This window comes from Staurois parvus, unplaced genomic scaffold (assembly GCF_062004578.1).
Source record: "Staurois parvus isolate SC_StPar_1 unplaced genomic scaffold, SC_StPar_1.0 ptg000048l, whole genome shotgun sequence".
Lineage (NCBI taxonomy): Eukaryota > Metazoa > Chordata > Amphibia > Anura > Ranidae > Staurois > Staurois parvus.
The window spans coordinates 3,318,793-3,345,302 of record NW_028317844.1 but is presented as its reverse complement, the minus strand read 5'-3'; the positions used below and the strand labels follow the sequence as shown (position 1 = coordinate 3,345,302).

General features: G+C 41.6%; 1 protein-coding gene across 2 annotated transcripts in view; it reads left to right on the top strand.

Annotated features, from left to right (window-relative positions):
• The window catches only part of FIG4 (FIG4 phosphoinositide 5-phosphatase), a 315,676-nt gene that overhangs the window by 162,044 nt on the left and 127,122 nt on the right, over positions 1 to 26,510 (top strand). For both annotated transcript variants that reach the window (XM_089664705.1, XM_089664713.1), the window contains exons 16-18: positions 7,287 to 7,453; positions 14,730 to 14,868; positions 25,372 to 25,430. In XM_089664705.1, coding sequence (XP_089520831.1) covers positions 7,287 to 7,453; positions 14,730 to 14,868; positions 25,372 to 25,430 — 365 coding nt within the window. The remainder of the gene's footprint in view (positions 1 to 7,286; positions 7,454 to 14,729; positions 14,869 to 25,371; positions 25,431 to 26,510) is intronic.

The window sequence follows — 26,510 nt, the reverse complement described above, 5'->3', positions numbered from 1 at the left end:
TTAGTCACAAGCCGAGTCAGAATACCAGAAGAGTCACGAGCATATACACAGAGCTGTAGGAAGACAAAGACACAAGACACAAGTGCAAAGAGCATGTGCGGATCACAGGCTTATATGTACTCAGCCACACCCCTCTGGGGGATGGACCTCAGAGACCTGAAGGCATAAAAGCTTCCCACCATGCTCAGCAGAAATCCAAGATGGATGCCAGCACATGGAGTAACATAACCTCTGGGAAAAGGTAGGACCTTGACACTTCCTTGTTATATCTCGTCTTGACTATTGTAACTCCCTCCTCATTGGCCTACCTATTCGCAGGCTATCCCCTCTTCAGTCTATCATGAATGCTGCTGCCAGACTTATTGACCTTACTAACCGTTCTGTATCTGCCACCCCTCTCTGCCATTCCCTCCACTGGCTTCCCATTGCCCAACGGATAAAATTCAAAACATTAACAATAACATACAATGCCATTTATAACTCTGCCCAAATTACATCTCCAATCTTGTTTCCAAATATCACCCAAACTGTACTCTCCGTTCCTCGCACGACCTCCTACTCTCTAGCTCCCTTGTCTCCTCCTCCCATGCTCGTCTCCAGGACTTCTCCAGAGCTTTCACCATCCTCTGGAACTCTCTACCCTAATTTATCAGACTATCGCCTACTTTGCTCACTTTTTGGCGATCTCTGAAAACCTATCTCTTCAGGGAAGCCTATCCTGCCCTCAGCTAATAATGGAATCTTCTACTCTTCCTACCAGGCCATTCCCCACAGTTACTACCTTTTGTACTACCAGCCTTGTAAGCTCCAAGGAGCAGTGCCCTCCTAACCCTTTTGTCTTGAACTGTATTGTTGCTGTATTGTCTCCCTTTATATTGTAAAGCGCTGAGCAAACTGTTGGCGCTATATAAATCCTGTATTATAATAATAATATATTTTTGTCAGTACAAGTTTCTTTTATTCAACTTTTGTCTTTTTTTTACTGAAGTATACAGTATGCATGTCCTGCACAACACTATACTGAATTGCCAGCAGTACCAGTACATAAATAATATGGCCCCACATCTGAGCAAAAAAAGCAGCAGAAAAGAAAATGAAAATACAAATGGAGTTGTTGCCCATAGTGATCAATCAGAGTTACATGTGATTTAAAGTTTAATCTGCTTATATTTTCCTTCCCAGCCTCCCCCATCAACATGTTAGTGACATTTTTAAATAAAATATTTAACTGGTTGTCTGTGCTTTTCTATTCAATGCAAGTAGATCACGGCTGATGGGAGAGGCTGGAGTGATGCTGTACATATGTTCCTGAAAACATAACAACACCCTACCTCAGTACTGTTGTATAAAGCCCTTAGCAAGCAGTGGAGGGAGTTATGCATATATATCAAAATGTAAGACATAAAAAAGGGGAAATAAAACCTGTGCTACACCCCGACAATACAATATGTGAATAAATGAGTGAAAAAAATATATATTCTGAAAGAATAGTGAAACAATTAGTGAACTTCTGCTACTCTTTCCCTGAACACCAGAAAATACAAAACAAAAAAAATTGAGTGCGCTGCACACTAAAAAGAATCATAAACATTAATATATCAAATAAATACTGCTACATAAAAAAAGTGCATAAATTAATTGAAATTATATAAGTCCACATTCATATATTAAATAATGAAAAAGTCCCATAATCCAGTAACACAGTGCTGTGTGCTAAAGAAATCCTCCAACGGAAAGTGGATAGGTGTCCACAAATGCTTGACACAAAAGAAAAAATCAACCTCATACCAGACACTTTGATCTCCATCAAGAGATCAAACGAGCAGATGGTGTTCAGATCCCACACTGATACTCTAGTTAGCCGAGATGAATAGGAGATGAATGGACACCTGGAGGTTCACTTGAACGAATCCATCACATCAGACAGCTCTCCACATCATGCAAGGAAATGTTTAAAACAGAAGAAGAAAACGTCATAGTGTGACCCGATAAACCAGCAAAGAATTTATTAAAGTATTTCACTTACATAGATAAGGTGCATAAAGACAGTGTAAACATTTAAAATTCCTGTGGTGTCAGACCACCAACCAGAACAAGGTGACATCACAGAAAGCTCCTTGATACGGCTAACTAGGGTGTCAGTGTGGGATCTGAACACCATCTGCTCGTTTGAGCAGGTAGTGTTGTTTTTCTTTCTGTGTTGCAGGTGGTGACCTTCTTTAACCCCTTGGACCTTGCAGAAGCATGTAGTTGTGGGGTGCTTGCAGAGTGGCCCTATTTACTTGAATGGGTTGTGATTGGCAGGCGGTAGCACCCACCAAAAGCAACAGGGAGTTTAAATCCTGATTTGGCATGTGTACACCTTTGGCTGCTCTCTCAGCAGCTAAAGGGGGTAGGGATTGGGGGCAGTAAAACTGCAACTCAGCCTCAGGGTTTACCACCCCACAAACTTTACCTATGAATGAGCCCTAAGGGTGCCGCTGACAAATTCAACTAAGGGCTCATTGACAAGTGCAGCAGGCACTGCTGCTTCTCTAAAAAGCTATCCAAGTGTGTTTGACAGGTAGTGAGAAGACTATATGTTGCTTCCCCACCACCTGATTTAAACCCATGATTGCCATGCAATGCATGTCATTTTGAAACTGTAGTAGGGCAATTAGAGGTTTGAATCGGGTGAGGAGGCAACACTGTGCCCAATGATCTTTGACATCTCCCATGTTGTTCGAGTAGATCTCCACCGCTTTAAGGTCGCCTACCCCTGTTCTAGGTAAAGCCCTGTTTTAACATTGATGGTTGGCACTGTGTATCGTCCATAAGCATGTCTTCAGAGGGGGGTCACCAATCTGGCCAATTTGGCAACTCCCCTCTGAAGACGTGCTTGTGCACGATACGTGTCAGGAGGAGCCATATCACACTGTGACGTCACGCTGCCGGAGCAACGTGGAGCTCCGGCGGCCATCTTTAATACCAAGCGGTCAGTCCGTTACATAGGGAATATCTGTTATTCATTGCAACCACCATTTGATGCATAATTTTTATTCTATTTGATACTTTCTTCATTAAATTTATCAAACCTTCCTACACTACGAGCGTACCTTTGTTGTAACCCCCTGGGGAAGTCTTCAATCCTCAGATATATTGCCTCAGGACGGACCCTTGCATCCAGAGAGGGAATCTGCCTCCCTGGGAGGAATACCAGTTTAACCCCTTAAGGGGAACTCTGGCAGACATGGATCTTTCATAAAGCCCTAAGGATCCTGTCTGATGACCTACCATCCCTTAGAGGGAAGACCACCTAGTTCCTGACTCAACTTGATGACATCTGGAATATTGATTTAAAGGCGCATTTTATACATGCGTCCGGTGAGTGCGCATTACTTACAATATCACTGCACGGACACCGGTTCCACAAATAACAAGAGCACAAGAGTCACTTTATGAACTGTTTTTAATCATTTATTTATGAACTATTTATTGGAGATATATTTTATTTACTGAGTTTTAGCGCTGCACCCCCTTTTTACATTCCAGTAGTATTGCCCAGAATATTAACAGAGGAGAGTGTGGTTCATTCCTACTGTATCAGCTTAAAAAAAAAAAGAATTTGTTTTGGTTCACTCTATTCTGTTAAGATTTGCTTTGTATGTTTTATAACAATAATTTGATGCTTTTTTTTTTCTTTTATTTATTTGATTATGCTTCATGTTTTTATATGAATTATTTGACTAAAGATATCTAAACAAGTGGTGTATACAAACGTGGATAAGCAATATGTTGGTGGCTATTTGTGAATACTATACTGCTAACTGAGAAAAAGTGGTAAGCCTGGAACAGATGTTTAAAGTGGTTTTAAATGGTTCCTGTCCTATGGGCCAGATGTGGAATTACATTACACCCCTGACTTAAACATATGTCATGAGGCACCTTGCTGTCTTTCGACTCGCTCCGGGCCTTTTAGAGTCAACCCAATTGCATGTTTTTTTTTTAGATTTTTGCAACCCCATCATGCCATTGCTGCTCAGTTCCCCAGACCTTTTTTTTCTGACATCTGACCTGTTAGAGTCAATGTTGTCCTCTGAGGATCTCCCCAAGCCTTTATCAGCACTATACTTTCAACTATCACCCTTTACCAAAGATGACAGATCTTTATCACAAATGGCAGGCAGACATAAATACATTGATGGAAGATGACTGGAAAGACTGTGTTCTTCAATTTTTTAAGAATATGATCTCTTCTAGGAACCACATTCTTTAAATAGAATTCCTCTGCCAAGTCTATTAGACCCCTCAGGGTTTATCTGTTATATATCCAGGAACCTTGGACACTTGCTTTAGATGTCAAATGCATATTGGTACTTACAGTCAGGTCCATAAATATTGGGACATCAACACAATTCTAACATTTGTGGCTCTATACACCACCACAATGGATTTGAAATGAAATGAACAAAATGTGCTTTAACTGCAGACTGTCAGCTTTAATTTGAGGGTATTTACATCCAAATCAGGTGAACGGTGTAGGAATTACAACAGTTTGCATATGTGCCTCCCACTTGTTAAGAGACCAAAAGTAATGGGACAGAATAATAATCATAAATCAAACTTTCACTTTTTAATACTTGGTTGCAAATACTTTGCAGTCAATTACAGCCTAAAGTCTGGAACGCATAGACATCACCAGACGCTGGGTTTCATCCCTGGTGATGCTCTGCCAGGCCTCTACTGCAACTGTCTTCAGTTCCTGCTTGTTCTTGGGGCATTTTCCCTTCAGTTTTGTCTCCAGCAAGTGAAATGCATGCTCAATCGGATTCAGGTCAGGTGATTGACTTGGACATTGCATAACATTCCACTTCTTTCCCTTAAAAAACTCTTTGGTTGCTTTTGCAGTATGCTTTGGGTCATTGTCCATCTGCACTGTGAAGCAGCGTCCAATGAGTTCTGAAGCATTTGGCTGAATATGAGCAGATAATATTCCCGAAACACTTCAGAATTCATCCTGCTGCTTTTGTCAGCAGTCACATCATCAATAAATACAAGAGAACCAGTTCCATTGGCAGCCATACATGCCCACGCCATGACACTACCACCACCATGCTTCACTGATGAGGTGGTATGCTTAGGATCATGAGCAGTTCCTTTCCTTCTCCATACTCTTCTCTTCCCATCACTCTGGTACAAGTTGATCTTGGGCTCATCTGTCCATAGGATGTTGTTCCAGAACTGTGAAGGCTTTTTTAGATGTTGTTTGGCAAACTCTAATCTGGCCTTCCTGTTTTTGAGGCTCACCAATGGTTTACATCTTGTGGTGAACCCTCTGTATTCAGTGTTCTTGATCTGGCCAACTGTTGTGAAGGGTGTTTTCTTCACCAGGGAAAGAATTCTTCGGTCATCCACCACAGTTGTTTTCCGTGGTCTTCTGGGTCTTTTGCTGTTGCTGAGCTCACCTTTTTAAAGCTCTTCTTTTTAAGAATGTTCCAAACAGTTGTTTTGGCCACGCCTAATGTTTTTGCTATCTCTCTGATGGGTTTGTTTTGTTTTTTCAGCCTAATGATGGCTTGCTTCACTGATAGTGACAGCTCTTTGGATCTCATCTTGAGAGTTGAAAGCAACAGGTTCCAAATTCAAATAGCACACTTGAAATGAACTCTGGACCTTTTATCTGCTCATTGTAATTGGGATAATAAGGGAATAACACATACCTGGCCATGGAACAGCTGAGAAGCCAATTGTCCCATTACTTTTGGTCCCTTAACAAGTGGGAGGCACATATGCAAACTGTTGTAATTCCTACACCATTCACCTGATTTGGATGTAAATACCCTCAAATTAAAGCTGACAGTCTGCAGGTAAAGCACATCTTGTGTGTTTCATTTCAAATCCATTGTGGTGGTGTATAGAGCCAAAAATGTTAGAATTGTGTTGATGTCCCAATATTTATGGACCTGACTGTACGTTCATGTTTTTTGGCTATACCCCAAGCTACAAAGTTATTGGAGAGGCAAGGTGGACACTGTCGATACAGTGGGTAATCTTTCACTCCTGTTGGATCCTGCTCTATGTCTGTTGGTCCTTGTGAAAGGTGTGGTGGCTACTAAACGTGAAAGATTGTTTGTGTTTTACTCTGGAAGTCCTCTCCTCGCCCTACAGTTTGTGGTTGGAAAGCAGCTATTAATGGCACCCTGCCTTTTTACAAGCTAATGTGTGCCTGTAGGAATTGCCCTCATAAGTTTGACAAGATTTTCAACTTTTGGGTTGATGCACAAGGTGTTACCATTTGATTTCAGTCCATTTCATAATGACTCAAGGGGCTCCTGATGATAGACCTCTTTACTGTCTGCTTCTGTTACTTTTACTTTTTCCTTACCTATTTTCCCCTTCTTCTTCCCCCCCCTTCCTATACCCCAATCCCCCCGCCCCCTTATTACCCCCCCCATTTTATTTTTTATTTTCTTTCTTTCTTCCCTCCTGTTAATGACTGAGATTTTTCTTTTGCTCCACTGAGTGTCGGTTAATGTGCTACATGGGAACCTTGCAGTTGTAGCACCTTAAGTTATATGTCTTTGTACCTATGGGAAATTGAGATACTGTTCATTGTTGTATGTCTGCAATTATTTTCTTGCTCTTTTTGTATTTTTATATTTTTTTGTACAACCTGCAGTTTTTAATAAAAACTTTCACTGGAAAAAAGTGGTTGCAAACACTAAAGTTTTTGACCTAAGTGCATTCTCTGCATTATGGTACTTTGTGCTGTCTGCTTCTTCTCCCCCTCCCTTACACTTACCCGAGTCCTTTATCAATCCAGCTCTGTGCCTGGCTTTAAGTCTCCCCCCCCCCCCCCTCCTGGTCTCATGGGTTTGCTGATATCAATGGGAGCTATTCGCTCCTGCTGCTGTCAATCAAATCCAGTGAGGAGTGAGCAGGGGCTGGGTCGGAGCTACATTGGCTGTGCCTAATCCTCAGGAGCGTGCCCACACATCTAGTGCTATACCAAGTGGCTTGATATAGGGGCAGACATAGAAAAGGAGGAGCCCAGAGCGCCAGTGGGATACCACAAAAGCGGAGGTTCGGATCTACTCTCTGCAATACCATTGCATAGAGCATGGAAGTATAAACCTGTTTAATATTTTAATTTAAAAAAAGACTTTACAGTCACTTTAAATTGATGGAATCAATATTGAAAACATAAACGTTAAAATAATTGTCTTAAAATGTAAAGTAGATAGCTATTACTTTTAATATATTTCAGTACTTAAAGTATTGGTTAAAGTGTTATTTTTTTCTGGCAGGTTATTTGAGGAGCTATATGAAGATCATGGTGACACTTTATCTCTTCAATATGGAGGTTCCCAGCTTGTTCATAGAGTGAAAACCTACAGGAAGATTGCGCCATGGACCCAGCACTCTAAGGACATTATGCAAACACTGTCTAGATACTATAGTAATGCATTTTCTGGTAAGCCACAACTTTCATAATATGGAACATGCATATGTTCTTTGCTCAAAATCTAAGTCACAATTTAAATGTGTACTTCCAATAGAACAAGTTACCATTTAAAACAAAATAGTTAACCTTTTCTGTATGTCTTGTATAGCTGTTCCACAGCACCTTTAGAGTGCTTAATACTAAACACAATTCACATATCCAATAAATTACTTTGAACGGCACTGAAAGAAGAAAAAAAAAGGTAAAAAATTGTAAAAACTCTGCTGCTAGAGAGCCCCCTGCATCCATTCCCTTCATCCTCCACTCTTTCCCCGTCTTCGACTTCCTCTCTCTCCCCCTTCATTCATTCTCGACATCCTCATGGCATGAATTGGCTCCATGTTAGTCCCTGAGATATGGCTGGGGTGAGCCAAGCAAATGCAGTTGAGCCGCTCTTCCTTTTTCTTTTACTGAACTCCACTGTTTGTGGGTGTCGTCTAGTAGTAGACATTCAGCTGATCTAACAATGATGCTTGCATTTCTAGCTGTATACTCCTCACAAATTTATCCCTCTTGGAGATTTTTTACACTTTATTACTTTACAGCTCTGTATAAGATGAAATGTTTAAAACCTAATACATTTTTGAACTCGAAAAAATGGTAAAAACTCTTATTATTCTGAGCAGGATGGAGTAATTTGTATATAAAAAAGGCTTAATTCTTCAAGTTCTACATTTTAACCTAAGTTGATCTATTATATTTTAAATTGGTAATTCTCATAATGTTAAAATGTTTGCATACAGCTAAATACTCAATGAAAAATTGTCTCCAATTGCTGTCAGTCAAATGCAGGGAGGAGGGAGCGGGGGAGGGATGGGGGTGGTACTGAGCTACACTGTGTACATGCACCACCATAGGAAGTGGCTTCCTATGGTGGCACACGAAGAAGAGGAGTGGAGAGCGCTGGCGGGGGACCCCAGAAGAGGAGGTGCAAAACCATAAAACCGTTGCACAGAGCAGGCATGTTGTAAAACTGTCACTGCTTGATAAGAACATGAACAGTCTTTAGTGTGCATGATCTGGGCACAGGTTCATTTTAATCCTGATTTTATGCAAGTCAAATTGCACATATGCAGGAAGCTGAAATGACAGCACTGTCCAAAGTCTTGACACAGGTGCATTTATAGTGTATGTAAAGCCAAAAAATTTTTGTTTTAAGTTTTGTATAGCGTGAGGAAAGATTAGATACCCCAAAAAGGAACAGAGCAAAAGTATCCTACTCTGTCCAAATATATTCTATCAAAAAATACCTGGGTGGAATCCGTCCACACATTACATAATCAAAAAAATAGCATCATAAAAATGGACTTTTTGGCTGTATATCACTCCCACATTTCTCACAACTGAACCTCTTAAATGCAGTAGTGAAAGTGAACAAGATAAAGATTATCTACTGACAGATGTCCTTTTAAATATGTTATTCATTCTTATAAAAAACAAACAATACAAATAATCGAAGGTACCTAATATAATATTATTATCATACAGTATTTATATAGCGCCAACAGTTTGCTCAGCGCTGTACATTATAATGGGAGACAGTACACGAGACAGTACAGTAACAATACGATTCAATACACGAGGGGTTTGAGGGCCCTGCTCCTTGGAGCTTACAATCTAGGAGGGAGGGGAGAGTGGTACAGGAGGAAATAGCAGTGGGGGGAAGAGTGGAGGAGATCGGCAATTAGGTGAGGGCGGTCTAAGCTTCTCTGAAGAGATGGGTTTTCAGGGTGCGCCTAAAGGTGAGGAGGGTAGGTGACAATCTGATGAATTGGGGTAGTGAGTTCCAGAGGATGGGGGAAGTCCTGGAGATGGGCATGGGAGGAGGAGACCAGGGAACTAGAGAGTAGGAGGTCTTGTGAGGAGTGGAGAGTGCGTTTTGGGTGGTAGATGGATATCAGGTCGGTGATGTCGTTTGGGGTAGTGTTATGAACAGCTTTGTACGTCAATGTTAATATTTTGAATTTTATGTGTTGGGCAATCAGAAGCCAGTGGCGGGATTGGCAGAGGGGGGTGGCGGATACGATGCGGTTGGTAAGGTGGATGAGTCTGGCCTTAGAATTCAGGATAGACTGAGGCAGGGATAGCCGGTGTTGGGGTAGGCCGGCGAGGAGGGAGTTACAGTAGTCAAGTCATGATATGATAAGGGAGTGAATGAGTTGCTTTGTAGTTTCTGGAGTTAGGAACGTGCGTATTTTGGAGATGTTGCGGAGGTGGAGTCTGCATGAATTTGTCAGTGATTGGATCTGGGTCTGGAAAGACAGATTGGAGTCTAGAATGACGCCTAGTACTCTGGCTTACGGGGTGGGGCTGATGGTGGCGTTCTTGGTCGTGATGGAGAGGTCGGGGGGGGGGGAACTAGGAATTTGGTTTTGGCAAGGTTTAATTTGAGTAAGTGGAGTGACACCCAGTCTGATATGTTGTTCAGAAGGCTATTGATTCAGGCGGAGACTGAAGGGGTGATGCAAGGGGTAGAGAGATAGATTTGAGTGTCATCAGCATAGAGATGGTAGTTGAAGCCGTGGGAGTGTATCGGTTGACCAAGGGAGGAGATATAGATGGAGAAGAGAAGGGGCCTGAGGACAGAACCTTGGGGGACCCCAACAGAGAGGGGGAGTGAGGGGGAGGTGGCAGCGTTATAGATAACAATGAAGGAGCGTTGTGATAGATAGGAAGAGAGCCAGGAGAGAGCGGGGTCTCTGAGGCTAAAAGAGTATAGTTTTTTGAGGAGGAGGGGGTGGTCGACCGTGTCGAAAGCCGCAGAGAGGTCGAGGACTAGTAGCACTGAGTAGTGGCCATTGGCTTTGGCGGTTAGCAGGTCGTTGGTGAGTTTAAGTAGGGTGGTTTCGGTGGATTGTAGGGGACAGAAGCCAGATTGTAGGGGATCAAGAAGGTAGTTGTTGATGAGGTGGGAGCTTAGGCAATTATAGGCTAAGCACTCAAGGAGTTTGGATGAAAATGGCAGCAGGGAGATGGGTCGAAGGTTGTTTAGGTCGGTGGGATCCAGGGAGGGTTTTTTAAGTATGGGAGTGTGCAATAAAATGCACACCCATTGTGTTCCCCAATGTACAAATGCCTAATATATTATTATTATTATACAGTATTTATATAGCGCCAAAAGTTTGCTCAGCGCTGTACATTTTAATGGGAGACAGTACATGAGACAGTACAATAACAATACAATGCGATACACGAGGGGTTCGAGGGCCCTGCTCCTTGGAGCTTACAATATAGGAGGGAGGGGAGAATGGTACAGGAGGAAACAGCTGCGGGGGATGGAGTGGTGGGAAGAGCGGAGGATATATATAGTATATAATATATAGTAGTTAGCATCATGTGGACTGGATCCTATGGACTAATAAAGTGAATAATGAGCACAGTGCTAAATGGACCCTTAAGATCAGAATTTGTGAATAGCTGAGTATAAATTGAAGATCTATAGTGTACAAAATAAAAAGAAAAAGCGCCGCACTCTTTTTAAAAAAATAAACTACGTGTCAGCAGCAACACCCACCAAAAAAATATATACACAAACAATTAATTTGGCAAAGTGAACAAAATCTCATAAGGGTATGCGCTAAATAAATATATACATATCTATATATATATATATATATCACCATATATTAAGTGTCCAAAAATAAACCAGTGTCCAAGAACAAACTCAAAATATTCTCTGTGACTTCATAACGCTGTGAATAATCCACCACCAAATGAATTAAATAAACTCACCAGAGCTATATGCTGATCAAATTATAAACCAGCAATAATGCTTGTGCTCTGGGATCGATGAATAAACGATGTCCAGATATTAGATGTGGTAATTCTTAATCACGTCTAGGTAATCAATAATGGTGAATCCGTATGAGGGATAAAGTATCACTACCAAGAGCAATACTCTGCAGCCAAGGATCTCATGATGAATCTCTCCATTTAATTCCATACCTCCATATATGTATGAATCACACTCAGGGACAAAGGAAAAAACATGATGGTTCAGTACGTTTAAAACATATGAAAATTTAATAAAAGCTCAAGCAACTCACAAACAAGGTGTCCAGACAGACACCAGCTTAATCAGCAATACACAGCAATGAGGTGATGAACGATCCCCGCTCACCGTGGATCACCTCCGACAAACACTGGGAAAGGAACGTCCTGACGTCAGCATCGAGTAGGCCATGCCAAAACGCGTTTCGTCACAACGACGTCATCAATGACGTCGTGATGAAACGCGTTGGTAAAATAATCAGTTCATTGTAGATAATATAACTTTATGGCCTCAAACCTCCCTCACACAGATGCTTCAAATAGATAGACTTAGACAATGTTATAAAGAAAGCAACGGCTGAGATGATTTAGAGTGCATCCATTTATAAGGTTATTCACTGTGGTCCAGTGGAGGAAATAGCACTTTAGTGGAGAAGAAGAAACATGTTATGTTATATAACCCCCCCCACGCATAGACATCCAGGGTGTATATACTCAGACTTATCCTTAATAAGTTGTGGAGAATCCCAGGAAAATCTCTCATAATGCCCATAGAATATATAGAGATGGTAAAGTAAAAAAGTCCCAGATACTTATCAGCCATCATATTTTGAGGTAAATTAGTAAAGGTCCCAAATACTTATCGATCATCTTGTTTTGGGGTCCATGATGGGTGTGTAGCAGATAGCCTGATCGGTTTCACTGGCTCTGTCCAACTGCATCAGAGGCAAGCACATGTCAAACAATTTGGTCAGCTTATTTATAGTCAGGATGGCCGCCACCGTGCATATGGAGTGCGTAATGACTTCACAAGGTATGTCACGTAATCACATACGTGACGTCATGGCTGCATACGTGGCGGCCATCTTGGGATTTTCAGTCTGGATCCACACAGAAGTATATAAAAATACTCAATATAATTGAAAATATCCTAATAATCCTTTGGCAATCCTCACATAATAGCCACCGAGTGTCCAAAGCCCATATATATACTCTATCAAAAAAGGCCACCCAATATAAGATGGTTATAATTAACAATGAGACTCAAATTGAACTAAATTAAACTATCAGGACACACCGCCAGAACTGTCATCCAATCCTTAACCATTAAAATCAAAACTCATTAAAAGTAAGGACATCTGTCACAAAGTATCATATATTTTAGCATCACATATCCATATAACACCACCTAACTAACTAACTTATCTTTCACTTCCTGTTGCATCTCCAAGATAGGAAAGGAAGTTCACCCAGCAGGACAGAGACTAAACAGACAAGGGTTTTAATCCTTTACTACTTAATACTAAAAAGTTTGGGATTTGCATACTTTATTGGCCAAAACAGATATGTTCTTGATGGCAGGTATACATCTTCATTCTTTGTCCTTTAGGTCACTGGTTCTCAACTACCAGGCAGCAGCCTCCCTCCTCCTGGACCTCATGGCAACCTGCAGATTCCCTAACCTCCAACATTACAATTTTAGCTCCCACAGTGCCATGCAACCTCCCATAGTGGTCCACCATATCCTTCAACCTCCTAAGTGCCCCCTAGTTTACTGCAAAGCCTTAGGCCCCCTATAGTGCCCTGACCTACAACAATATCTCACAATGCCCCCCCCAGTCTACCACAGTGCCCCTGGAAAGCCCCCAGCCTCCTCGAGAGGCCCACAGCCTCCTTCAGAACCCTCATTCTCCCACTTTAACATCCAGCCACATCCAGGGTCTCTTAGGATTTCAATACATATTTTATATTCCCAAAGTTTTATTCTGTTAGTAAAAATTATTTTATTTTTTACTTTTGGGGCATGGTAGATTTTGGAAGAATTTACTAGGCTCTGATATGAATAAAATTAAGAACCCCTGCCATAGGTGATGGGCTTTTTAAACTTCACAGAAAGGTTAATGAGTGAGGAGGATAAGGAAGTAAATGGTAGAATGGTAGGAGAAAGGGCAACGGGAGGGTTGGTGGACACTGTTCCTGATTGATTTAGATATACACAAGGCTTTTTTGCCAGAGAATATAGCTGTAGGTACTTACCCCCTTACACAACCCCCCCTTTCCCCTTGTATACATGTGACTGTGGTAGTCAAAGGTCTAGTGTCAGAGGTGGCAGAACAGCTGCTTTATGACCAAAAAAGCCCTGGATATACCTAAATGCCAGCTAGCTCCACTCCTATTTGGGCCCTATGGTGCTATTTTTTGTCTTTGGATTTGTTCCGCTAAAGTTTTTCTGGCTGAAGTAAGCATGTTTCCTTTGCCTGTTACTGGGACTATATTGATCCAAAAATTAGCTTCTCAGTTTTTTTCTGTGGATGTACACTTTGCTTGCTACTGAGGACTGTGTTGTTCCAAAACGTCCGTGTCCTACAAACCTTCTAATCCCCCATACATTACAGTGCACTTTAAGTAGAGGGTTACATGTAAGTCATGTAAGTTTCACCTTCATTTTTGTTTCATCTTCACTTTTTTTGCACCTCAATATATTATATAAATGCAGTATACAATATATTGCTGCTCTTGCTATGGAATATTTGTAAAACATTTGATTTCAGTTTACAATTAAATTTCATTTTGAATCTTAAATAGATGACTAGTGGAAAACAATTTTTTTTTGTACTTTGCTCTCGTATACAATTTTTCAGAGATTTTAGTAAATTAACAATCATATGTGTTTTGTCAAAAGAAGAGTTAATGTGCTTTACTACATTGGAAAAAAAATAACAAAGAGAACCTAATGTGCTTTACTGAATTGTCAATGTAACTGAAGAGTATGCATGCTGGGGTTCTAAATCTATAAGTGGCAAAACGTTTCCTTGAGAACCATTTGTGCTTTTACACCCTAATTAAAGTGAGCTGGTCCAGCTCACATCACCAGCTTGATTCTTCCAGGATTTTATCTGGTTTTCTTTGATCACAGGATAAACATTTTTAAGCCTGTTTTTAAATACAAGATAATCAGCACGACACAATTATGTAATGTATACAAGCAGTGAAGGGCATTAAATAAGCAGTTATTTGAACATCGTGGGGTCATTGCCCTTGAAAGGGATATTGTTGGGATCACAAAGTATTTTCTGCAGATTTCCAGGAAAGATTGAAAAAAAGAACAAAGAGAACCTGTGAAAAAGTTTGTAAACAATTTTGACTTTTTAAAATTTAGTCAGTCTTTTTGATTCTTCAAAATCAAAATGTATCAGCTCCAATAAAAATAATTAAATTTAACTGAATAAAATGGATTTTTGTTTCCTTCACACAGATGCAGACAGACAGGATGCAATCAATCTATTCCTAGGTGTTTTTCAGCCAACTGAAGGAAAGCCTCATCTCTGGGAGCTGCCCACTGACTTTTACTTGCACCATAAAAATACAATGAAGCTGCCTCATATGAAGAGAAGGTAATAATGTATTCCCATCACTGCATCTACTTATGCTTGTTGTAGGATACAGAGTGCGTTTACGTTTCTAATAGTGGTAAGTCAATATACACAGTCACTGACAAATAACTGCATATTATATTTATTAACTTAAAACTTAACTGTATCTGAACACCACAAACTGAAAACACTATTTAATTCATTTTTATTATTCAAAGTAAACTCACCCATCTTTCCATGTCTCCATGCTCTATTTTGTTGAGAAATTACTTTGCAAAACACCTCCTTGCATTTCCATTTGTGACTATATTGAGTAAGGGCAGATGATTCATATAGCATTTACTTCCTGGACTCTGTCTGCTCTTAGCTCAGGCATCTAGGCTGTAGGGCATGTTTAGCCAAGAAAACCCCTCAGGGGTCTGTTTAGACCCTTGATGTTTTACCCTCCCACCCAAAAAAGTAAAAAATATTAAAAATAAAATTGTAAAAAAAAAACCAAAAACATAATCTTGTAAGGTTACATTGGGCACACTACAGCGTACATCTATGCGAGACCATGTTTACCTGCACAGGGTTCTGTGTATTCCCCTTGCAGGCAGTCCCATTCAAGTTAATTGGGATGCAGTAGCTGCATAAACACAGCCGCTTTTCCCAATCTGAAGTCTGTGTGAGTGTGAGTGCATGTCCGTTAACACAAAGGGGTTTATTTACTAAAGCTGGAGAGTCCAAAATCAGACTCACTTCTGCATAGAAACCAATCAGCTTCCAGGTTTCATTGCCAAAGCTTCATTGAACAAGCTGAGGTTAGAAGCTGATTGGTTTCTATGCAGAAGGGAGTCTGATTTTGGACTCTCCAGCTTTAGTAAATAAACCCCAAACTGTCTGTGTTCAGGGCTGTGCACCCGCACAGACTTCATCTTAGGAGTAGTGGACTGCTTGAACAGGAATACAGGGAGTAAACACAGCCCTCAGATGGGCATGAACTTTAGTACAGCCCAAGTGAATGAGGCATTAGTAGGATTTTAGCAGGAATTGTGTAAGAAATGTTGTGTTTATGTGTGCTAATAATGATTGTAGTGTATTTTTAGTGGAAACAGTTATGCAATAAACATTTGCGCAACTATTGCAGGGCCTACAAAAAAAAAAATCAGCAGCACATTTTTCTTTATTCTACTTGTTGTGCTGTTAGAAAATGTATGGTTTAGGGCAGGGGTGTCAAATTCCATTTCATCGCGGGCCGTATCAGCATTATGGTTGCCCTCAAAGGGTGGGTTGCATCTGTAAAACGAGATGTCCAGAGCATCTAACCCCCCATTACATCAGATGTCAAGAATCCCACACCCTCCCTAACATCACCATGCACCCCCTTTGGTGGCAGAGGTGGAAAGCAGAAAGTGCAGAATCTGGAGGAGGACCAGAGCAGGAGTGGAGTCAGTTACCAGAGTCTGCTGAATGCTGAGACCAGGGGAGGCAGAGATGAGGGGGTGCTGCAGTTGCACTGAGAGGTGCAGGATTTGGCAGAGGAGTTCTATTCTCCTCTCTGCTGCCGACTGCTGAGACAAAATGGGGGGGAGACAAGGAGGTACCTGCAGGCAAGGTACAAGGGCCACATGAATGACCTTGAGGGCCGGATTCGGCCTGCGGGCCTTGTGTTTGGCACCTGTGGTTTAGGGGGTCTTTTACAAACTCTGAAAGCTGTGAAAAATGATAACCTCCAGATTTGTAGACTATTATTATTATACAGTATTTATATAGCGCCAAAACGTTTGCTCAGCACTGTACAGAGTAGCCTAAATTGCTTATTTACAATTTTGCATAAATAACGCAATACAATTTTTAACAGTTTTAGCTTTTATATTTAGTAGAAATTTAGACAGAATTTTCTAGATGTTGCTGTGTTTGTGTCCGATAATAATGATTTTAGTGTATTTTTAGGGAAAGTTTCATTGAACATATGCACAAATATCACTCAGTAGCACCTTTTTTTTTTACTGTACTGGCCCTATGCTTTGAGAAATGTATGATTGGGGGACTACTTAACAATCTCTGAAAGCAGTAAGCCTAAAAGAAAAAAAAAGAAAAAAATTGCAAAAATGGTCTGGCCATCTGAGCTTAAAGTGTTACCAAACATACAATGCTAAAATCAGTCTGTATATGAAGTCAGAGGCGGCTCTAGGTTTTGTGAGGCCTTAGGCAAAACATAGATATGAGGCTCCACCCATGTCCATCAGTCTGTCTGTCCATCAGCTACAAAGCAGGCCTTCCCAGATTGAGATCCTTGTGCAGTAAATTGGAGGGGTGACATGCACGAACGCAACATCACTCCTCATTGGCTGGCAGGAGGAGCTCCAGAAATTTAAAGTTACGCGATAGGTGAGTGTGACAGGGCTCTTAACGCTGCCTGCGCACAGCAGTGTTAAGGTGTATTGTCACCTCTAAATTAAAGTCATTCTGCAAAACAGCTGTTTGGCCTCTGCGAGACTCACTTAAGTGGGACAGGGCTCTTAACGGCAGTGTTAACCAGTTCAGCTCCATAGCATTTTTTTTTGCTGTGGGGCACTGCGCTGCTTTGTTGAGGCACCACGCTTCTGGCTCCATGATCGTGATCGGAAACTATGGAACTACTGCATCACTTTCACTTTCCAGTGGCTGCATTAGGCAAATTAGGTGGTCGTATGGCCTTAGGTGACTGCCTAATTTGCCTAATCAGAGAGCCGCCTCTATATGCAGTAAAGCATGCATGGTATACTCACTGTGTAACATAAGGGGTTAATACTCGAAATTATGTAAAGTCTGTTTAATCCTGCCTTCTCTGATCCTCCCCTTCTTTTACTGTCCCCAATCCATCTTCTAATCGTACAGAGCAGCGCTGGCAAGTCTGCACATGCTCTGTTTTGTGTGCATTGCTAGAGACAACTTGGGATCAGCACAGCGCCAATAAGTGCTGTCTAGACAGGGGGTCAGGGGTCATGCAGCTATGCTGATGTACAGAGGACACATCAGAGGAGAATGAAAACTCCTCCTACAAGATGAACCAGTGCTCAGCTGGACACTGACAAAAGTCACATGACTGCTATATAGCGCTGATGAGAAGAGGTGTTTAGCAGTTTATATTTGGTAAAAGAATTGTATTAGCATGTTCTGTTTACTGTGGGAGACCTGATATAGTGAATTCAGGGTAATGAGTTCACTATCACATTAAAAGTGTCGCGCAGGGCCTGGCAGCAAATGGGTTCATTAAACGTTTTTCACTTTTTGGTATTTAGAGACACTAGTTGTGCATGTTGTTCAGCTTTCTTCACAATGAAATAAACAGCACGTTTATATTTTAATGCAATTGTACAAATTTATTTTTTTGTTACTGCATTAATGAACGTAAAGCTTGCATTGTTTGTCTTTAGGTGAGGCTTTTTGCTAGCAAGTAATAAATTAGGAATTTTATCTATACCAAAAAAAAAAAAACTTTCCTAGAAGTTATCAAGGGGTGACACCTTGCCTCCCTGTTCCAATAGACACCAGGTAAAAAAAATAAATAAATAAGACAGCGATGCAAACTTTTTTTTTTCTTTTGCAGTTGATTTACGTAAAGTAAAAAGTCACTTTTCCTTTAGGCATCATGTACACATGAACTCCCTTAGACGTTTAGCTCTCCTGGCAGCAGAAAAATGCTAACCGCGGGAAAAACACGTGTAAACGTGGTACCGCGTTTTGCCATGTTTAGCACTTGGACATTAATTCATTTTATTGGCCACAGTATTTTCCATTGACATGAATAAACGCCCAAGCGCTAAACATGGCTGGCGTTTTGACGCGTGTTCACGCGTTTTTGCTGCGTTTAGCAATTTGTGGCCCAAAAAAGTCACTAGTATAGTATTGCCTGTGGGCTTCCTGCAGTAGATCTTTCCTCCCTAGTAGTCTTAGGGTCTACATCAATGGACATTGGGCTTCCATCAAAATTATTTACATTAACAGGCGCATCTGACTTACATTTTACCTACTTCAAGTGGGTTTAGCACTCCCATACAGACATTAACAGTCCTGTGTAAAATATGAATTGAGAGAATTATAGCCTACAGAAGGTAGTTTCTCTTATTTCAGAAGCTGATTGAATCAATGGGGAGCTAAAGAAATGTTGAGAAAACTTCATAAACATAAAAATACCTAATACCCACATACCTAAGCAATTGTTTGCCAAATACACATTATAGAGGAGCTTCCGCTTTCAATGAAATTCTATAATTGTATTAACTTAGCAAGAACAGCATTTAGGCAATAGCTGCTTTTATAGTGTGCATTTGTGTTTTATTTTTCTCAAGGGCCTCTCCACATTTTCTAATTTATATGCTTAAAAGTCATTTAGAGTTCCCTGTTATTTTATTTACACAAACTCAAATTTGCCAAAGTCTTCATCATACAATTGATTTGTACCAAAAATAGAACGCCTTTTAGAGACAAATTTGTGGTTTATTTTATTATTGGTAATTCCTGATTTCTTAAAGAAACCATGTAATCTTTTTTTGCCTGTATCCTCTGTTTATTGAAGAAGTTCTACTTTTCAGTAACAGCACCACTAGGCTTTTAAAATTGATGATTTTAGCATTTATTAAGGCTGTGTTCACTCTAGCTGCATGCTAAATGGATCTGTTGTAGCCTGTGGGCTAGTGTTTGCTTTGAGTGGTGGTGCTTTGCGGTTTTCCAACACAAAGCACTGTTTATCTTTACACGGCTGCACAGACACAGCCACAGTGTCATAATATCACATCTACGTGGGTGCGGAAGCCCGGAAGCAACCAAGGTGAGTCGGGGACTCAAACCCACATGTCCTATTCGGACACAGCAGCTGTGTTCGTTCAGCCTTGTGTCCCAATAGACAACAATGAGACGCCAGCACAGGAATGCACACAACACCTGTTCATCCCTGTAGCGGCAAAACCCAGTCCTGCATGGGGCATACATGTAATCGCCCAGGTGAACGAGGACACTAGGCAGAAAAGAACTTGGCACTTCACATGATATAAAACCCCCTCTCTGCTATAGGCAAGCCAGTTATTCTGCTTAGTGTTCAGGAGTTAGGGCCTGGTTCCCTGCTGGGACCTGTGGTTCCACAAACTGTTTTTTTTTTGCCAACAAGCATACGCAGGGTCAACTGCAACCGCCCCATCCTGGAACAGGGAGGGCAGCAAGATAAATGTCTCATAGGGAAACATATGACCAGGCCCTGGAGTCTGTCTACAGTGTTACCCTGGCCAACAGCCCCCCACTTTATTGGCGAGAAGGATCTGCCATGGTACCTTACCTGCACACTCTGCTGGACTGGAAAATAGATCTCTTCCCAGATGCAGTGTGGCATGCAGGTACTCCCTTGGGTGGTTGATCCCACTCTGTTGCTCCCACTGTGTGCCTCTGCTTCCTATCTTCCTTTTGTTTGGGCCTGGGTCTTCTGGGCATCCTTGGGCTTTTCCTGGTCATTGTAAAGTCCCGGAGGCTGTATGTGGCTGGCATGTGGTCTAGCATTGGCTGATGATGATTTTCCCAGAGCCACAGCAGTGGCCATTTTGCCAGTGACTGGGCAGCCATATTTATGGAGGCAAGGTGGCCAATTTTTGGTGGACCATTTCTGTTGTACTGAATGGGAGCTAGCTGGAGTGTGTCTGGAAGCCATTGTACTGTAGCCGCATGGTGGTGGCCATTTTGCCAGGGACCTGGCACCCATGTTTAGGTAGGCAGTGAGGCCATTTTATGGTGGATCATTTCCATTTTACTGAATGGGAACTTGCTCAGAGTGTGTCTGGCGATCATTTTACTGTAGCCATGTGGTGGAGGCCATCTTTTGATCTCTTCTAATTTCGGGCTGGTGCAGGGGTTGTTCCAAGGCCTCTTTTTAAATTCTCTCCTACTGGAAGGATACAGCGACCAGTGGAAGCTTTTTTGTGGTGACAGCTCCTGGCAGTTAGGTGGTGAGTTCTGATGGGGTACTTTCCTCTCTACTGGGTTAGGCCTGGTGGTGTCTTCTTCACCCCCATTGTCCTTTTATGGTCCCAATTGTGGTGATGCTCACCTGGCTGGGTCTGACCATGGAGTTCGGGAGCACTCTTCCCCTCCGGGTCCCCTTTTGGAGGTGGATGGTCCTTCTGTCCCTATAGACACATTTTTGGTGCTCCTGGAACTGTTCATCTACTGGGTGGAGACAGAGTTAGGCTGCACGGAAAGCAAGAATCACCCCCCTTTGTCATCCTCATCCTTGGGTGCCTCTAAGGCTGAGTCGGGCTTCTGTTCCCAGAAGACCCTCAAGCCCTCCTCACCTCAGCATAAACGGTTACCCCTACCTCTTTCCAGGGTGGGGAGTCGCCTTTCTCGCAATCTAATCACCTTCAGTTACAAAGATTCTTTCCCTCCAATCTTCAGCTGTCATTATTGCACCTGCAGGCCCTCTACGGGGCAGTGCAAGATCTGTTTCTTAGGGGACTGATTGTCCCAATGCCAGAGTTGGAGTGGCCCCAGGGATTATACTCCAGTCTGTTTACTGTTCCCAAGAAGGACAAGATTTGCCTTATCCTGAACCTGAAGACCTTCAATTCCTTTGTGTGGGTTCAAAAGTTCAGGATTGAATTAATTTGCTCTGTGGTAGCCTCACTTCATCAGGGTGATTTCCTGGCTTCCATAGACATCAAGGACACATACTTCCATCTGTGAGGGACATCCTTGTTTTCTGTGATTTGCGACCAGGGCTGTGCTTTATCAGTTTGTGGTGCTTCCCTTTGGTCTGACCTCCACTCCCTGGGTCTTTATGAAGGTTTTGGCCCTGGTCCTTGCCCTGCTGAGACAACAAAAGATTGCTGTGACCATTACCTGGATGACTTGTGCTGGTGGCACTGTGGGATTAGTATCATCTCATAGATGCCTCTCAAGCTACTTCCCTGTTTGTTGCACAGGATGAGGGCTTTCATTAAAGTTTTAAGGATTCCATTCATTCTAGTGGATCTAGACTGGCTTCATCAGGCGTGGTATGCTGATGTAGTACAGCTGATCATGGATGCTTCCTGGTGATTACCTCTTGAGAAGGACCTTTTGTCCCAGGGTCCAGTCTTCCACCCTGCTTTACTGTCTCTGACTTTGTTGGCTTTGCTTTTGAGAGCCAGGTTCTGACGATCAGGGGGTTGACTAGCTAGGTGATTCCCACGATGTTGATGCTCATCATCTGGAAGATATATGGCCACACCTGAAAAGCCTATATTGTTTGGTGTGCGGCCTTGGTGGTGCATCCTTGTTCCTTCTTGGTTGCTTGGGTGTTGGCCTCTCATCAATGAAGTGTTGACCAAAAGCTTTTACCATCAAGGTTCAGGTCTCTGCCCTTACTTTCCTTCGTTGTCCCTTGGCCACGTACTCCTTGATATGCACCTTTTCCAGGGGTTTATCATGTGGGGCCTCCCCCGTGCAGTCTCTATTGCCACCATGGGACTTGAATCAGTTCTCTAGAAAACCCCTTTTGAGAGCATTCAGAATATTCCATTACTTACTCTGTCTCAGAAAGTTGCCTTTCTGGTCACTATTACTTCTGCTCAGCGGGTGTTGGAATTGGCAGCCTTGTCCTGTAAGCCTCTAGGTCTGGTTTTGCACAAGGATAAGGTGGTTCTTTGTCTGTCCCCTTCTTTCCTTCCAAAGGTGGTGTCGGATTTCCACCTGAATGAGGACATTGTCCTTTCTTTCTTGTGTCTTGGACTTTCGCACCCTAAGAAGGTGACATTGTACTCCTTGGATGTGGTCTGAGGTTCCTGTGTACTTGCCACCTTCCAGGAGTCTGACTTTCTCTTTGTGCTCACAGACAGTCTAATGAAAGCCTTTTCTGCAGCCACTGTTGGATTTGGCACGGGATTGTTCAGGTGAGTGACATTAAGGGGCGGGAGCCTCCCTTCCCCATTGCAGTGCATTCCAGCAGGGTGGTTAGTGCCTTCTGGGCATTCCAACATCAGGCATCTGTCTCTCAGGTTAGCAGAGCGGTTACTTGGTCATCTGTGCATAAATTGTACTAAAATTCTTAAAGGTTGGTGTGTTGGCATCCTCAGATGCTAGTTTTTGCCATTAAGTTTTGCAGGCTGCTGTTGAAGGTTCTTATGGGCCCCTTTAGGGTAGTTCTGAGTGTTAGCATGTTTGCCTGGTTGTTCCTTTGGTTTGTTTGCCCACCCCTCGTTGTGGCACTGCTTTGGGATGTCCCTGCTGATCAAGATTTGGAAGAAATGCTGTGTCCATCAATGAATGTAAGAGAAAACAGGATTTTTTGTTACTCACCAATCCTTTTTCTCTGCGTTCAATTACAGACACAGCACCCACCCTTTTATTGATGTTTTACGTTTAACACTGCTTTGTGACTGACTGGCTTGCCTTTAGTAGAGAAGGGGTTTTATGCCAGTGAGGTGGTGTCCTACTCCTATAGGTGGCACTATAAAACCCTGATGGTTACATTAAAGGATAAATTTACCTTTTAAAAAAAAAATAAATAAATAAAATAAATGCACATCTTTTGCAGGTACAAAAAGGTGCATTTATTATTTTTGTATTGGGAGCCTGTAAAGCATTACTCCGATGATCAGCAGATTGTGGGTGCTGAGCTGGGCTCATGCAAACTTTGTCTGTTAGCTGTTTGCTGGTACTGCGTACAAGCAGTCGATTACACATGGACAGGAAGCTTCAATGAACTACCACAGCACTCAACAGTGCCATGGTAGTTCATTGAGAACTACAAGCCGACAGCCACAAAAGATGTCGGTAGTTGTAGTTTCTCATTCACAGAATACTGTGAATGAGTAATGCAGACAGACGGGTGGAGTGCCGCATGGCCATGTCTTTTTTTGAATTGTGGCAGCAGACAATGGTCTGCTGTCACAGTGGGCATCGGGGGGGGGGGGGGGGGGGTTAGCTGCAGCACTAACCTGTTATATGTTACACCCTTAATATGGGTGTAACATGTTAGAAAAGGTGAAGTTAGAGAGGCTAAGTAACAGAAAATCCTGTTTTTTTATTGATAAAATTTAATGATAAACAGTGAAGCTTTTCCGGGAAAAAATACTATTGCTGTATATCGTTCTGGATCAGGGTCTTTTTGTGCAAATTTGTAAAGCTTTTAAAAGATCCACTTTAATGTTAAAGAGCAGTGGAATTCTGGAAGCTTTGCCAAAAAAGGCAATCAGATGGAAGGATTAGTTACCAGTTTTGCCTGTGGTCTCCGTACAGTTGATCATTTTCTATTACTCACTTACCATGTCTATTTCTGCATTGTGTGTCTGTGAAGGTGGTCATCTTGGTAATTGCAAGACTTGTGTGATCAACACAGTTGTGGCATCAAAAAAATCTCACTCCAAATCTCCAGAGACTAGCAGTGAGAGGCAGCAGTGCCTTAGATCTCACACTGAAGATATACAGCTATGAGGCTACAGAACAGGAATGCCTAGGCACCCTGAAAAAGCAGGAAGTGCTGTGATGTTTTTTAAAGAGAAACTCAAGACAAAAGATAAATCTTTCAGGATACTGCTGAGATGTCCTCTATAACATAGCAACTTCTCACTTTCTGAGTTCAGTTCAACTCTGATTCACAGCAGTGTATTCAGTGTTGTCATATTTTGACAATATGAAGCATGGTTCCTTAATTCCATGTTTCTTTCCTAGAAACCTTATCTACCTTATTTACTAAGCCCTTCTGGCTTGAGATTACCCCGGGTTCAATTAAAATTGTTGAAAAATAAGGTTTACTGCTCAGCTAGAGGTCTCACCTAAGTCTTCAGTACCATAACATTTATTCAGTGTGGTGAAAGCATATAGTGAATCCTGATATGATGGGAGCAATGTAAACAATATTTATCCTTTTTTTTTTTAATAGAAAAGGATAAATACATTTTATAATTTTGTGCAAGTCTAGGAAAATTGTTTTATTTATACATACACATATCTAACAATACTACATTTTCAGTTTGTGAAATACAACTCTGTTGTTTCTGATCTTTGAAACAATAGAAATTCTAGTAGATGAAAATGATTTATTACTAGACACACACAACAGACATTTCACAGAATGGGATTTTCTCTGGAGAGTACGTATTAGAATCAAGGTCTTCTCAACCTACTCAACAGTCAGCAATTAAGTATTCAGTTAAGTCGACCAGTTTCATATCATTGGAGTCATTATACATTGCATCTGACAGTTTAAGCCACGCATACTGTAATAAAGTGTGTCTCTCTGGAGCTGTTATGGATGATAATATCTAATCTAATAAATTAATATATGTTCTTTAAAAGACAACGGCACCAAAGTTTTAAAAATCAAAAATTGTGTCCTGAACTTCTGCGCAGGAACTCCCATAACAAAATCAGAGGACATTTTTAGAGGGCAAAAATTAAAGGAAGGTGCAGGTACTCACTGTTTGTATCAAGATCTTGTGTGCTAGGTGCTTATTAAAGACTGTGATTTTTTTTAGCAATGCAGTTATAGCTGAAAAACAGTAATTTTTATAACGTGTTTTCTGTCTCCCTTAGCTACACATTTTGGTGGACACCAGGGGTTCTGGAGCATTTACCACTGCCACTTGATGAAGGTAAAATTTCTAATTATTCTGATAAATACTGGAATATCATCAGTTACTCATATATATCTAGAATACATTATAGACATATTTGGTTTGAACAGTTTGATAGTTGTGAGTAAGCTTTGAAAGGTGAAGTAGAAATAATTTCTCACAAAGGAACAATTGGTTTTGAAGAGCACTGTAAGAACAGGATTGCATTATGTTTTATTTTTGTTTTTTTTGTTACAAAAATACAGTTTCTCCCTTTTTTTGGTACACATCTTACAAGGCACACCCTGCAGACCTTGCAAAAACTTCCTGTGCATGTGTTTGAGCCCTGCAGTAACTGTACATCTAAAGCAGAATGTGCAAGGGTAATGTGCATTGACCGCTGCTTGCATTCAAAGTCAGGAGCACGCATTTTTATGACAGCTGAGTAGGGCCTCTTGCACATGGACATAATAATTTACTTTTTATATGCAAAATCTTGCAAGTGGAGGCTTGCTGTAAGATCCTACAAAACACAAGTTATGTTTTGTGAAGACTTTATATACACATGTACATGTGCGTAAACATGTGTATGCATATACACGCATACAATTTTTCTCTATCCTTTTAGCTGCCAGTGTTGCAGTTTCCATGCATATGCTCATATATACTAGCTTAGGGGTTCCCAACCTTTTGAAGAGCGAGAGCCACTTAAGCGACTTGGTAACCAGTCGGGGGCCACAGTGAGCGGGGTGGGCGGATGACAGGTCTGTGCCCACTCTGTGCTCTGGAAAAAGATGATGTGGTTGTTTTTAAGGAGTACAATACGGTGATACTTGAACAAAAATGAGCTGTTTGGTCGAGGTTTCAGAAAGAAGCTTTTACTGCACCAATGCCACAAAAAAGCCCAGTTACAATATGCTTGACAACACCTTGACATGCCTAACCAGGCCTTTTTGTGTCATTGATACAGTAAATGCTTCTTTCTGGCACCTCGACCATGCAGCTCATTTTTGTTCAAGTGTCATCATATTGTGCTCCTTCAAAACAACCACACCATTTTTCTCATGGTTACCTATGGGTTTCCCTTTGTATCCCAAACAATTCTTCTGGCAGTTGTGG